The sequence below is a fragment of the Scomber scombrus genome, chromosome 17, assembly GCF_963691925.1.
Source record: "Scomber scombrus chromosome 17, fScoSco1.1, whole genome shotgun sequence".
NCBI lineage: Eukaryota > Metazoa > Chordata > Actinopteri > Scombriformes > Scombridae > Scomber > Scomber scombrus.
In genome coordinates this window covers 9,358,762-9,373,582 of record NC_084986.1, presented here as the reverse complement: position 1 = coordinate 9,373,582, position 14,821 = coordinate 9,358,762, and the positions used below count along the sequence as shown (strand labels likewise).

The 14,821-nt window shown below is 42.0% G+C and overlaps 1 protein-coding gene across 1 annotated transcript; it reads right to left on the bottom strand.

The window, feature by feature from the left end:
- Positions 1-6,183: 6,183 nt before the first annotated feature.
- tbx18 (T-box transcription factor 18) lies at positions 6,184-14,215 on the bottom strand. Its single transcript, XM_062437469.1, has 8 exons — positions 13,981-14,215; positions 12,315-12,477; positions 11,844-11,945; positions 10,389-10,560; positions 9,754-9,921; positions 8,750-8,814; positions 7,303-7,397; positions 6,184-6,725 (listed from the first exon to the last, which is right to left on the bottom strand). The coding sequence occupies exons 1-8, from the start codon at positions 14,213-14,215 to the stop codon at positions 6,184-6,186; spliced, it is 1,542 nt and encodes a 513-aa protein (XP_062293453.1).
- Between the last annotated feature and the right edge of the window lie 606 nt (positions 14,216-14,821).

The following is a 14,821-nucleotide window of genomic DNA, read 5'->3' as shown; positions in this document are numbered from 1 at the left end:
AAGATTACAGGAAAATATTCTGTCACAATTATTCCTCCTCATAGGTCAGAGTTCACTGAGTGTCTAATAGAGGGTACTGAGAAATATGCACTGCAGAGCGGACTATAAATCAGCTTAGTGGGGGAGATTTGATGACAAAGATTTAACAGCTGTAAAGGACATCCAGGGCCTCAGATTCTTGCAACTGTCATCAAATACCCGCTTGGCCATTAACAGGTCACGCAGGAGTAGCTGAGCTGAGCCTGCAACATCCTCGGCATCTCACCCCTCCTCCTGTCACCAGCTGAAGCCCATCAGAGCACAGGTGCACTTCCTGGAAGAACATCAGGGACAGAGGAGCCCCAGTACTCAGTCCTCTCCTCTCCTCTATATTTTCCCCTCTGTAAATCTTTGACTCTTCAACATTGAGAAACACAGCAACACACAAGCTTCATCTTTCACTAAGATTCATTTGACTCAAGTGTTGACACATATTTTGAAATCATTACGAAATTCCTGCTTGGGAAACCTTTTACAGTATTTTTGCCTTTACAAAACTTGAGGCTTTTCCTTTATTTCAAGATACGTTTGTCGAAACCGCCATTTGTAATTCTAATATGCTACTCATCAGATATAAACGGACCTCTTTTTCGCTTCTGACGGTTGCAAATTTCTTTGCCAAACCTTATTTTGCGCTCCAGGGAACTTTCTTGTCACTGCCCAACATGACCTCACCTGTGGACTCCCTGGTTTATATGCTCGGTCACGAACAGCAGGCCACAACTCCCCTTCTGAGCACGCTCAACCACGTGGTCACATCGTCGGCCCATATGTTAATGCACACTTCAATCACACAGGACGCTTAAACCACATAACTGGCTTCTATGCAAATGCTAACTTCTGTGTTGAGAGCTCAGGGTAGCCAATTCCCTGAGGAAAGAAAGGCGGTGGGTGTAGAGGAAAGATATGGTAAATAGGTTTATTTCACTTTCGCCAAGACTCACTGTTTGAGAATGCCACAGTCCATCATACTGTACATGGGAAACATTTTAAGGCAATGCAGATGAACAGTTTTCCCAACTTAGCAGCACTATTTCATTTTATTTCATTCCCTGCTGCACACAATTAATATAATCCACATTCATTTAACCCAATTTTTAAAAAAGAAAACAGTTTCCAATCTGTATTGCATTGTCTGCATTAGTCAGTCAAGTCCACGTGCCAAACTGTAGCAGATCCTATAAACACTGTGACCAGAAAGGTCACAAGTAATTATAGCTGCTTGTAATATTTAGCAACAAGTAGAAAAAGGAAGCTTAAATACTGTATTTTAAAAGTGCAAGTGAGCTATGCACTTTGGTGTGTGTATTGACACAACACGGCTTTAGAGAAATGCTCATTGAATGCTAATGTTTAGTTGACCACTATCACTTAAACCATTATCATGGCAACATGCAGTTATAATCAATCAGCTCGAAGTATATTCAGAATATTCCCTTTTGCTTGCTCTCTATCATTTATGTATTACTTTCATAGTGTAGCTCTACATTAGTTTGCCTGAGCTGGCATGAATACACACACACATGCAAACACTCAGTGGAATAACGACTGATATCACTCAGCTTTGATTTGATGCCCTGGAGCTGTGGGGATATCAATGTCCAGATGACATGCTTTGGCAGCGCTATTAAATGTTTTATTTATGTATATGTGATGTTAACAGTAAATCAAAGTAGTCTGCTTTAGGTAATAATAGGTATTACATGTAAAGATGATGCATTAAACATAGTCATTTGTATTAATGTGACATGTGTTGTTGATGACACATTAAAATACCAGACAAAGCCGAACCAAATCCTGCTCTGTTTCCTACTAATGTTCCCTCTCTAACCAGCAGTAGTGGTAAGGTAAGACTTTGTTATATGACCCAGGTTTGCACCCTGTCAATGTTGGCTTTTTCAATATTTAACAGTAGCCACAATCTTAACATTTTCACATGGATTTTAGTGGTGTATTTTGGGTTGTTTTAATGTTTTTTTCTCTGTGGTGAAAATAAAGGGAGAGGAAGAAAACGCAACAAGTTTAACAATTCATCCACTGATTCAGAGCAGGGCTCTCTCTCTCTCTCTCTCTCTCTCTCTCTCTCTCTCTCTCTCTCATCTCTTTCTCTCTCTTCTCTCTCTCTCTCTCTCTCTCTCTCTCTCTCTCTCTTCTCTCTCTCTCTCTCTCTCTCTCTCTCTCTATATATATATATATATATATATATATATATATATATATATATATATATATATATATATATATATTTATATAGGTTTTTAAAAAGCTCCATCTAATAGACAGTCATAACATTTCCTTCATTGATCCATGCTCCCAAGAGGAATAACCATTTTGGAGATAGTATTTCTGTCACTTGCACCATAGCTCCCATCATGAATGCATCATGTATCCAACACATTAATATTTTGTGGTGCAACAAACTTTGGGGCATAGGGACTATTGTAAAGAGGACTTTTAGGCTTTATTATGTGAATCAAGTCATCACCATTATATCATTAGTCTATGTTGTTGAGTAACACAGTTGAATGTTTGAGCTTGAAAGTAAAGGTATCAGTGACTTGACATCCATATGATGATTCTTGTTAGAATGAATCACATTGAATCTTATCATCCTTTTCCTGCATTTCTTTCTTTTTGCAACGGTGGCGACACTGCTTTTGTCCCCAATTGCACAAGCCGTCCCCACTTAACATATCTTAAATCTGTTTCATGTCTCTGAAAGTGACTTAAATCATACCCACACACACAAATACACACTACTCCTCCTCTCAGCTACCCCACCCACCCTTCCTCCTCCTCCTCCTTCCTTCCTCCCCTCCTGTCCTCCTCCTCCTCCTACTCCTCCTCCTCCCTCCTCCTCCTCCTCCTCCTCCTCCTCCTCCTCCACCAGGCATAAAGCGTGACAGATCTGTCACGTCGGCACCTGGTCAAGTGGCAATGTCCCCACCTCAGCCGAGAATCACCCAACCGCTGACACCATGAAGGAGTGTGTCTGTGTCAATATGAGTGCACGTGTGTGTGTTTGTGTGTGTGTGTGTGTGTGTGTGTGTGTGTGTGTGTGTGTGTGTGTGTGTGTATGTCTGAGAAGTTCTGCAGTTTTACACTCGTTCAGTCTCCTCGATTTGTAAAATCCTCTCCAAATCAAAACCTCCACCTATTTTATTCTGTTAAAGGATCTGACAGGGAAAAGCAGATTACATATAAATGAGCAGTTTTATTGCGTTTTTTATTGTTTCATTGTGATTTTTATCCTCTTTCCAGATGGAATTATGCATGAGGAAATTGTTTTTGTGCTTTTATCTGCAAGAATGAATTTGTGTTTCGGTGGACGCTGTGCATGGCTGGGTGAATACATGCATTTCTATCTGTCTTTGCTGCGTGTGTGTTTCCTTGTGTGTGTGTGTGTGTGTGTGTGTGTGTGTGTGTGTGTGTGTGCGTGTGCGTGTGTGTGTGCTTGTGTGTGCGTGTGTCTGTGTGTGGTATTGATGCACCAGGCAGGGGTCCCGTCCCCTGTCACTCAGAAACAACAAGCCAATCATTCCTGCGTTCTAAAATAAGCTCTCCTCCCCCCTTCCGTCCTCCCTCGCCTTCCCTCCCCCCTCACATGTGCTCCTCTCGTCAGCACCTCTCACCTTCAGACTGACAGGAGACAACTGAGAGGGGGGACAGAGGAGCTAAGGAGGAAATGGGTGACAGCATGAGAGTCAGGGACCTTTGGGATGAAAACTAGGAAAGGTGAAAAATCAGGTTGCTAGTAAATCAATAAAAAGCTGCAAAACTACTTCTACAGATCTACTTTCCACCTCTGTCATGTTTCACTGATACAACAAGGGTTTTTCTCCTGTACGTTTTTACCTGTGATCATTCTTCTTTCAGATGTAGTCCCCAGTCCAGTTTTAGTTTTGAAAGAGTATTTTACTGCTTAGTTATGATGTGAAGATAAGCATGAAGCAGGGTCCAAGTTTCATGTTTTCAGCTGCTAAAGTTGTCTTCTGTTACACTTCATTTGTTTTTTTTAGCTTTACTACAGACTAAGCCTCTTCTAAGTATTATAATAGCTGTAGTGTGCAGTGTGTGTGTCTTGTTTTGATTGTAAAATTTATTTGAGGTATGAGGCACACAGACGAAATACTTGTGACTAATCCAAAGGTTTCTCTCTCATTTGTCTTGGTTTCTTAGAGGCTTTGGTTGGTCTGCTTGTTCAGGTGTTAAAATGGGTCAACATTAGAAAGCTTCAGCGACAGCAAACCGCTCTTTCTAGAAAAATTTGACTTATGTTTTCAGCAGACTAGTATGACTTTGGAGGAGGGGGGGTCAGTTCTCTGGGATCTACATGAACTTTAAGACTGTGAGGTCACACACTCGCTGACATCTCAACCACCTGTTGTGCACACTCACATACATATCGGCACCTTCACACCCACATCCACAATCACTGCACACCCTGTCTCATGTGAGCAGTCAATCCAGCAGACTTCTGGGTATTAGTTTACATAGCCATTACACAATAAAGACAATGTGAGTGTGTTATTTGTTTGTGTATGTCCCATGTATGTATGTGTTCGTGTGTCTCTGTGTGTGTGTGTGTGTGTGTGTGTGTGTGTGTGTGTGTGTGTGTGTGTGTGTGCCTTAGTTCATTCGCCCTGTCTCTTGTGGTATTTTTCATTTCTCTGGCATCTAAAGCCTGTGAAACAACCCCAGCCTTTGATTGCGTTATCACACACAGACACACACACAACACCACTTACATGAGAGTGAATAAATAAGCATACAGTCCTCCTTTCTTTGTTTTCACAGGGAACTATCATATTGTAAGTATTGGATTGACTTTAGTTTTTTTTAAATGGCGAAAGAAAAAGCTCACACACACGTACACTCACAACTGTATTACTGGACCATCCAAAATTATTTAAATTAGTAAGATATCGATGACATATAAACATTTTGGCATGAATATATATATTTTATTTTGCTCAAAAAGGTCACAGAACATGTTAATGTCCTCGGCCGAAGAGGCGTGCTGATATAGCGCATGTTTGCAAAGAAAAGCTTTTCGGTCAAGTTCAGGGTTGGCTGTTGCATACCTGACCCAGTCTAAAGAGCAGAAGCAGGTGCATTGGGGTTTTTTAAGTGCGAAGGGTCACACAGCCCTTTATATACACGTCTCTCCTCCTGCCTCCCATTCCCCTGCTATATACAGAGTCATCATGTGCAGTTACGTCTCTGTTACACAAGGAAAGATATAATTCAGCCTGACATCCAAACAGCTGCATCAAGTACATGTCTGTCAAACCAGACGTAGAATATGTAGATCAGTCCGTCATTCATAACTCTTCCACTGCTTTAACCTCATCAGTCCATAACTGTCACTGGGACATTTTGCATGGTCGTGATGTCATCAGGTCAATATGCAACAGGTCCCTGGTGACGAATGTGTAAAAGGTTTTTTTCAAAAGTCTGAGTGTTGAAAAGGCTTTGCCTGGGGTGCATGTTACTATGGGGACTCTAGCTACATGTAGCTACATCTTTGCTATTTCAAAAAACTTGATGGAGAACACCGTCAGGCATGTAATGAGAACGAATTTAATTGACAAAAAGAATTTAGTCAATATATCCCTTAAAAATAAGTTTAAAAGTAGTGTTCAGTAACTCCTTCCAAAGCAGGCCAGATCATGGTGGCGATGTAGAATGCTTTGTGAGTATCGTAGTTGCTGCTTGAGGAGGAGTGAGACTCCTGCCAGGGGTTGAAGTGCTTGCTTTGAGTGTCTGGGCCAGCCCAGTTTCTGCCCGATCCATAATCAGTTCCAGTTCAGTCACTGGGTTACACCATTTAAACTCCTTATCCAAAACCACTGGAAGTCTCCCCCTCCAGTGGCCACTGTAGTTGCACATGCTATAGACCATACTTGGAAGATAAGAACTTGGTAAAATATTCCCCTCAGCTAAAGGAGCTTTGGCAAGCTCTTTATGCTCACAGAAGCAACGGCTTGATCTGTCACTCTTCTCTCTTTGTCCAGTTCAGCTCGATGCTTGTTCAGCACATAGATGATTTATTCGTAGAACATTTTTGAACCAAAGGCAACTTACACCCATTCCAGAGAGTCATTCTGTCTTCGTGACAACCGTAGATGTCTGGAGTCAAATTCAGCCCATGTGGGCAGTGACCTGCGAGGCCCCACCTCCCGGCTGGCTACCGGCCAGTCCTAAAGTCCGAGAGTCAAACAAAAAGCCCTGCTGTCCTCCGCTGAGCACACCCAGACTGTCCGTTAGCGTCCCACTGGGAGACGAGCCAAGGAAAGGATTCTGATGATTGGCAGTGGCAGCAGCGACCATTTTGTCTGGGCTGGCAGCGAGGCGTGGTGAGGGAGGAAATGTGTAGCCATACAGGCTGTAGGGCGGTGTGTGGAGGCGAAGACCGGCGTAACCCTGCGGGGTGGGGTTGGATAGATAGCCAAGTTGAGAAGCAGGGAGAGGCAGGGAACAGAATCCTTCACCCTCGTACGCTGATGGACCTCTGGGAGGGGGGAACGGCTCTGGGGGGTTGCTGTAACGATGGAGAGGGTGCGTGGGGCGGCTGCAGGTGTAGTCAGGTGGGCTTAGGGGGCAAACCTGGAAAGGCGAGGAGCACGGAGATGTGGAGAGCAGGTGAGATGATGCTCCAAGCCCTCCATGAGCTCCTGGGACTCCTACAGAAGCAAAGCCAGAAAAACAGAGAAATAAAACCCACGTGAACTTATTTAAGACAGCTCTCACGAGAACAATGACAGCATTGAATATTTGTTCAAATGTGTAAAACAACTGGGGATGCATCAGTTTTGGCTTTGATACCAGCATGACCAATTCACATTGAATACTTTTTCTTTGCGAATGTCATTAGAAAGTTCAGGGTTTCTGCTATCAATGATTCATTCTGTCATTAAATTAGTTTTTAGTGTCTCAACGATCACTGACATTATGTTAACTTATGTAAAATATTTTTGTGTTATACAGATTTAAACTTTAGGAAAAAGAGTGCATTACCTATAAACAGTTGACATTGTTTTTTTGTAACTATGACCACAGTCATTCCCTATCCTTTACCAAGTAGTTTCTGTGTTTAAACTTAACCATATCTTAACAATAGTGGTGGCAGATTAGATAATGGCAATATGAATCATTACGTGACAATATGAGTCATATGCACAGCACATGTAATTTATGATATATGTATATATATATATATTCTCAGTACTAAAACTCTTCGGTTAACTAACTCTACAGTACCTTGCTTAGCCATGCCAGGGATGTCCTCAAATGTGAGTGTCCGCAGAGATGGACGCCAGAATGCGTAAGACTCAACCAAAGCCTCCAGACCCATCCTGTAAAGCACAAACCAATGCACTCGTTAACACGCATACATCAGCATGACAGACAAATCATCACAAAATCACACAAAGCAGAACTTCCTAGTCCTGCACTTTCTGTAGTCACTGATGCAGCTGCAGCCCCACTCACTCCCAGCATGCCACACCAGGGTCGTACATTACACCAAGCACCTGGCGGCCATCTTAGTCGCCCATGGGGCCTCTCTTACCGTCTCCATGGAGACCACAGGTAATGAGGGGCATAAACGCCAGGTTGCGATTGGCTGCTGCCAGCCGGGTGCTCGGAGGTAATTGCTTTCACACGGCTTTTACGGGCGAATCAGGACGAAGGAGCAGGAAGCCGCAGCAAGGATTTATGAGGTGGGACTCCCCTTCCCCCCAATCTGCGTCTCCCTCCTCCTCTAGGTGGGGCAGAGGGTTGCTGTGGCGGGGTAATGCAAGTCCTCTGTTACCCCTCGTTAGCGTGAGGATAAAAGTCCCCCCCCCTGCAGGGTTGTAGCCACGGTGATAATTTAGACAAGCTGCCCGGAGCGGTTCTGTGTGCTCCAAAGCAGCCTATCAGAGCAGAAGTTTATTTAGCAAACTGCTTAACTCTTCCTGTAATATTTAAAGGGAGTTTTTTTCGGCCTTCCTGAGTTTAACTTTTATAGGGTCAGCTGTCAGGGTCCCTCGGTTATCCAGTTTTGCCTTCCTCTACCTTCCTCCCTCTCAAATTTTCTGTCTCACACGTTCTCTCTCCTGCTCTCCCCCTTTTCTCTCCCCTCCTCTCTAATGATTTCTGTGAGGCCTCAGGGGAGTGGCTGTTTGGAGACTGTTGGAGTTTTACTGCTGTGTTGTTTTAATGCTGTGTTTATATATGTTTAGAAATGTGTTTATACAGATTTTCGTCAGGACACTCTTGACTTTTATTATTTTGCTGTTGATGTTTATGTTCCCGAGGCTGGCTGGAATCTGACGCTCCATTTGGGTTTGCAGCCGAGGTTAGATTTTTCCCTCTCTTTTGCATATGCCTGTAACTATGTGAAGAAATTAATGTGCCTTTAAAGTTAGCACATTTAATGAAAATGCATCACTGATTAATAGGAATGAAAGTGAAATAATATGTGCCACATCTGTTCAGTTAAGTGAATTTCTTTAGTGCCATTTCGGGCAGATTTAATAGGGAGGCTGTTGCACATTTTCCATTAGAAAAAAATAAATAAATACATAGCTTTGCTCCCCATAAAATCTGACTGAAATAGCCGTGACAAAAACCACAACCAAGCCAAAATATAATGCAGTCAAGCATCCTACATTATCCCTAATGCACTAGATAATGTGAAAATCTCTCGTTGAAATGAACTCACCGGTTTCTGCCAGAGTCTCTGAAGCCTTTAGCAAATGGGTTTCTGTCAATTTTCAGCCTTGTTATCTGAAAAGCAGAATAAGACTCACGTTATTTCCAAAAGTTCAGTTATTATTAAATGCATGATAACATATATTGTATGCCAGCAAATATAATTTTCCTTCTCTGTAATCTTTAAATCAGGTCTATGAATAAATATATTTATGTGCACATTTAGCTCAGTTGGGATATTTTTATGTATTTAATATATTGGGAATGCATGCCTGTACTTTTGTGTGTTTCCTTGCACATACTGTATGTATGATTTCATGTATGTGTGTGTGTGTGTGTGCATGCATGTTGGTAAATGTCTGTGGGGCTGCCCAGGCTGTGGGTGGTGTGCAAGGCCCAGCTCTGTGACCCGCATCCAAAGAGACTTTTATAGGCATCGCCATCATGTTCTGACATCAGCCATCGTGCGCTGCGGCCCAGCCGACTGAGCTAACTCCCAACTTCAAAGTTCACAACTGACTGTTCTAGTGCAAAGCTCCAGAAAACTGAGCAGCTACCCCTTATTGAAGACTTTGCTTTGAAACTTGGTGGGAAAAAGTCAGGATAATATAGGAAATTCAAGCAATGAACAAGTACTAAAAAAAATCAACTTGAGTAGCAACCTTAAACAAGACACGTATTGTACTCAGCTCTAAACAATCAGTCCAATGAGCTTTTCTCCAGACCAAGGTGCAAAACATAATATTCTTGGTTGGCTTGATTCTTATTTTGCTATTCAATATCTCGTAGTAGCTGAAGAGCTCATACTCCAGTGTAGAAATGTATTTAAAATCTTTATCAGTCATCGCAGACATGTAACTATAAACAAACTACAAAACAAACAACATCTTTCAGCAACAGGGCAGTCAGAATAGCACTTGCAGGCTGGAAACATGTGGCCACAGTAGCTATTTTGTATATTTGGATCAGCCAGTGGTGTTGGTTTTAAGAGGAAATGGAGGTCAGCAATGCTACCTGTTGGTTCTGATATGCTGTGACGGTGGTGAACACGGTCTCAGGGAAGGAGAAGGTCCGGGTGCCTTCCCCAGCAGGGATAGCTCTCACTGGGGATAACTCCTCTCCACACTCCTTACGGATCACATGGACCCGCGGCTGGTACTTATGCATGGAGTGCAGAATAATCTGGGGGGAAAAAGGGGAGTGGGGGAATTAGTTGCTTGAGGCTTAAATTACATAACAGGAAATGTGTGTTATTTACAGTCCTAAAACATGAAGTGAACATGCACACATATGGTCACACAAATAAATACATGCACCTGCAAACACACACAAGAACATTACCCGCTTGAAGCAATGTCAGACTTGCCAGAGTAATTGATCAATTGATGTGACTTAATTTTGTACTTAATATATATTATTATTCATATGTTCATACAATATGCTGTAGAAAGAATGCAATGACTAGTTTTTTTTGTTTACAAAAGTGTAGCATAGGATTATCATGGCAAAAAATAATATAAAGTCTAAATATGAATATTGTAATGGACAAAAAATAAGTTACAACTAAAGAGGAACAATAAGGTGCATTCAAAGAGAATCACGGAAATTCTAATATTTTAACCAGCCAGTCCTCTCTTTGTGCGACTTACATGTCCCTGGTCGTCCAGCTCGTTATTGGTCAGTTTGAGTTTGTCGAAGCTGACCACTTGACGCATCCAAGTCTCTCCCGAGGCCGGTGAGTCTGGGTGGATGTACACCCTGGGCGGCACAGGTGAGTCCGCATTCCCCGCAACCATCCACTTAGAGCTGTGGTACACGTACCTTCACGGATCACACACACAGAGTGACGAATGAGCACAATGTCATGAGTTTGCTTTTTTTTTTTTTTTATACACCCATTTGATTTTGAAGTCTTAAACATTTTATGCTCGATGGCAAAAAATAAAAAAAATGCTTGGTTATTTTGGTCACTTTTGGTGGCAAAAATCCGCAGTGATAAGAAGAAATTAATGTAAAAGCCTGTTTTAAAACTGGAGAGAGCGCATACTGTACTTGACACGGGAATAAAAATAATTCAGTCAAAATTATGATTAATATTGAGCTAAGAATTGAAATCCTATTGGGCCGCAGCTGATTGCTGTTATAAAGGAAAACATATGGATTATATATATTTTTAACAGATAACACGAATAAAACAGATTTTTTTCTCACGTACAATTTATATGAAAATGTTGAACATGCGTCAAATATGGTATTTTTAACAGCTGAAGTGGAATATACCATTTCTGAAAACGATTTAGAAGGGAAATTGTAAGTGTCTAATGGTCTTGAGCTAGAAACACAGAAACTAATTAGTTCCTCATCTGGTTAAAGGTGTTCATCACCTGCTGTTAAAGCGTTTGGTCGAAAAAAAAACCTGCAGCCTCTCCTTCCTTCACTCTTGGCCCGCAGCTCTGAACTGAACGAACACACGGGATCTGTAAATCTCCTGTCCGTGTACAATACCTTGTCAGACTGATGGAATAACATGCCCTCAAAGATATCACTCATCACTCCACCATGCCGCTAAATATGTGTCTGCATATAAACGGCTTTTTCAAAGTTTGAAATGATAGACCTGCAGTGTAGAGCATGCAAAGACTTGGCCGAGTTGACGCTTTTGCAATAACACGCTGTTTTCCTATACGCGTTATAACGGCTTTTGTTGGTTTGACCTTCTTAGGGTGGAGAGGTTAGGCATCCAAAAGGCCTTTTCCAAAAGGGACGGCAAAACCGCCGTGACAAAAACACCAGTGCCAAGCGCCATTTGTGGGGAGTGAACTGGGATTGCACAATTGAAAAATCTCGGGTTATACCAGACACAGTGTATATGGAGGCTAAATTAAGACTACATGCGGAACAAAATTACTGTAATATTCCTGTTTCTATATGACATGCGTGTAGGTTATAGGCCTCTGATATATTTGAGGATGTTTTTTTATTTTTTTATATCACTTTAATATTCCCATCACAGTGTGTAGGCCTGCGATTTTGTTTTCAAATGTCATTGTAAATTTCATAAAAAGGACTATAAGCACTTATAGGCGTTGTGGAGTTCGTTTTACCTGTATCGCTTGTTGTCCACAGGGATTATATCCATGGCAATGTAATACTGCTGATGGGGGTCCAAGCCCGTAATCTTCACACGCATAGCGGGGAACATCCGCCTGACAGGAAAACCAAATAAATCATCTGCATTGGAGATTTCAGCTAAACCACAGGCAACATTGATTTACAACACGTAATAATAATAATAATGATGATAACAATAAAAATACGAAAGAAAATAAATTATGTTTAGATAAATATTTAAGTGTTGATTTTAGCAAGTCCGTAATTATCCAGTACAAACTAAAGTATTGTTTGTATATGGCTAATGTACCATCTAATTCAATTTTTCATATATATATGTTTTTATTTTAAAGTAATATTTCTGATTATCTCTTTTCTCTCCAGTAAAGTTTATTTCAGAGCTTCTCATATTTTCTCCCAGACATTATCCATCCCCATCTGGACTCTTCTTAACTGCTATATACCTTCCAGCCTTGGTGATGATCATTTCTGTGCCGATCTCGTGGAACCGTTTCCACAGGTCTGATCCCTGCAGGTCCACCCGGGTCTCCTCTCCAGAACCGGTGACCGAGGCCGTGCACAGAGCTACGGGCTGCGGGCTCTCTAACAGCGCGTCCTCGCTCTCTGCTGCACCGGAAAAAGCAAAGAAGCAAGAGATTGACGCGTTTTTAACAGTGAATCATCCATTTAAAAAAAAGTAGAGTAATGGCAACAAGGTGTTACACTTAGAGACATTTGTGTTTTATGAGTCATGGAAAACACTAAATTCTTAATACAATATATTTTAAAAGCACACAAACACAGCAGGACAAACTCCCTATTTCACGACTTGTGTTGCACAACTTAGGCCATACTGTCTAAAACACTCAATCTTTAAACACCACCATTTAAAATATGACATACAGCCATGCAATATAAGTTATTATTAAGAGCATTATTGCAACTGTCCTGTTGCAATGATGAAGAAACCTTTCAGCAGCTCACAAAAAGGACACGAATTTTATTACATACTACAAGTTCTTTTATAGCTGTTATTTCAAGGAGATAAACATGCTCTTAAGTAGCCCTATGAGTATGTTAATTAAACCAACTCTTAAACACTGATTACACTTAAAGCTCGGGATCTGTCAGAGTATAGTTATATACCTTTAAATAAGGCCACTCCTTGCTGAATATGGCAGATTCAATGTACATGTCAGTGTCATTTCTGAACAGCAATTTAAGTCCCATTATGAATTGTATAATTATTGTAAGTATGGAGTTCTTGAGTTTAAATGTGTGTGTTTTTAATACAGAGGATATGTTTAGAGTGTGTTTATGTGTCTCACCGCTGTTGTTATTTGCGCCATTCAACACAGGCCTCGCTAAGTGGTGGACATTTCTGGACATTAGACATGGACCTAATAAGCCAGACTAACACAAAGACAAATCCTCAGCCAAGTGCATTTTTAGGCTTGTAGCAGATTTAAGTCTTAATTTTTTTAAGGGCCAGTTGGTTCATGCTTTCTGCAGACCTCGCATCATCCTCGCCGTGGCAGCTTCCCGGCCTTTATACGCTGCTAATTGGCGTGTTTATGATTGCAACACAACTCATAAAGCGTTGCACATTAGTCACACTCACACCACTCATATTTACTAGACCAGGGCCGTGATATGATATCACATTTCCACTGTGCAGCTCTGACCAAAAGCCCGATCATTGTTGTGGTTTATAATCCGCATCTTTTCCTTATTATTTTACTGACTTTTAATGGGCAACAAAGAGGAGAGAGCACGCAAAATGCTGGAGAAACTTCTGGAAAAGTAATGTCAGCAAGAAGTTATGATGAAGTTTAAATATTTCCCTTAAAATATAGTTATAGGGTATCAAATGTGAATTCATTATAGACCAGCTGGAAGGTAGATTTGTTTGCTGTATGTCAGTAAAAAACAAAGATACAGCTTAAATAAGATTGGTTAGATATAATATGAACTTTATTTGATATTTATTTCCACTACTATAAATACTGAATAGTGGTATCATCAATTGCGTACAGGTAAACTGTCATTAATATTATTATTGTTAATGATAATAATAATATAGTTGTTATTGTTGTTGTTTTATCTGTCTTTGTGTTGTTATTTACTTACGGGATCCGTCACTGGCACATTCAGCTTCGCTGCCCCGGTCACTGGTGCTGGCTCTGTCGGCCCTCGGGCCCGGGCTCCCGGTTTGATCAGAGACATCAGTTCCGTCCTCGTAGCCGGGGGACTCAGCATCCTCTCCGTCCGTCCTGCGTCTTTTTTCAGCCCCGATCAAAGCCTCTACAGAGAATGCGTGTGCCTTGACGCTCAGGGCGCAGGGGGACCGCCGCTTCTCTGCCATTTCTCTCAGACTCGGGAGAGAGAGGGAGAGAGCGAGGAACGAGAGGAAGAAGACAGCGTCAAGAGCTTACAAGCGAGTAAAGAAAAGTTAAAAACGCAGGAAGTAGCAAAATAAGTCAATCCACGATGAGTGTCCTTTGCTGTCGGTGGGACAGTTTCGGTGTCTCCCGTCCTCAAGCCGGTCAGGCGGAGGAAACAGGGTGAGCCGGGACGAGCTGCAATAATGTCTCCGTTATTCGTGAGCGCCGTGCGGACTTTTGGAGGGTGTCAACAACCAGAGCTTAGAGGAGAGCCGGAGAAAAAGGGATCTGTCAATCACAACGCGGAGCAACCAATCACGAGTAATCACAGCCCCCCGGAACCTTTCCCCAGTCCCGCCCGCTATGGGGGCCGCTCGTGCCGCCTTATGTGGTAAAAGTAGAGCTGGTGAATGAATCATGTCTGCAGAAGGAGAGCGAGGGAGCTTCTCTCTGGTGCATTGCGCGCATTTTCACACACCGGCCTGACATGCTTTGCATATCTGGCCATTAGTACCTCGTGCACGGTGGCCACTTGTGCCCATCCAGAAAATAAATATTCCTTAAAGCTTTAAGCTGGTTCACAAAGA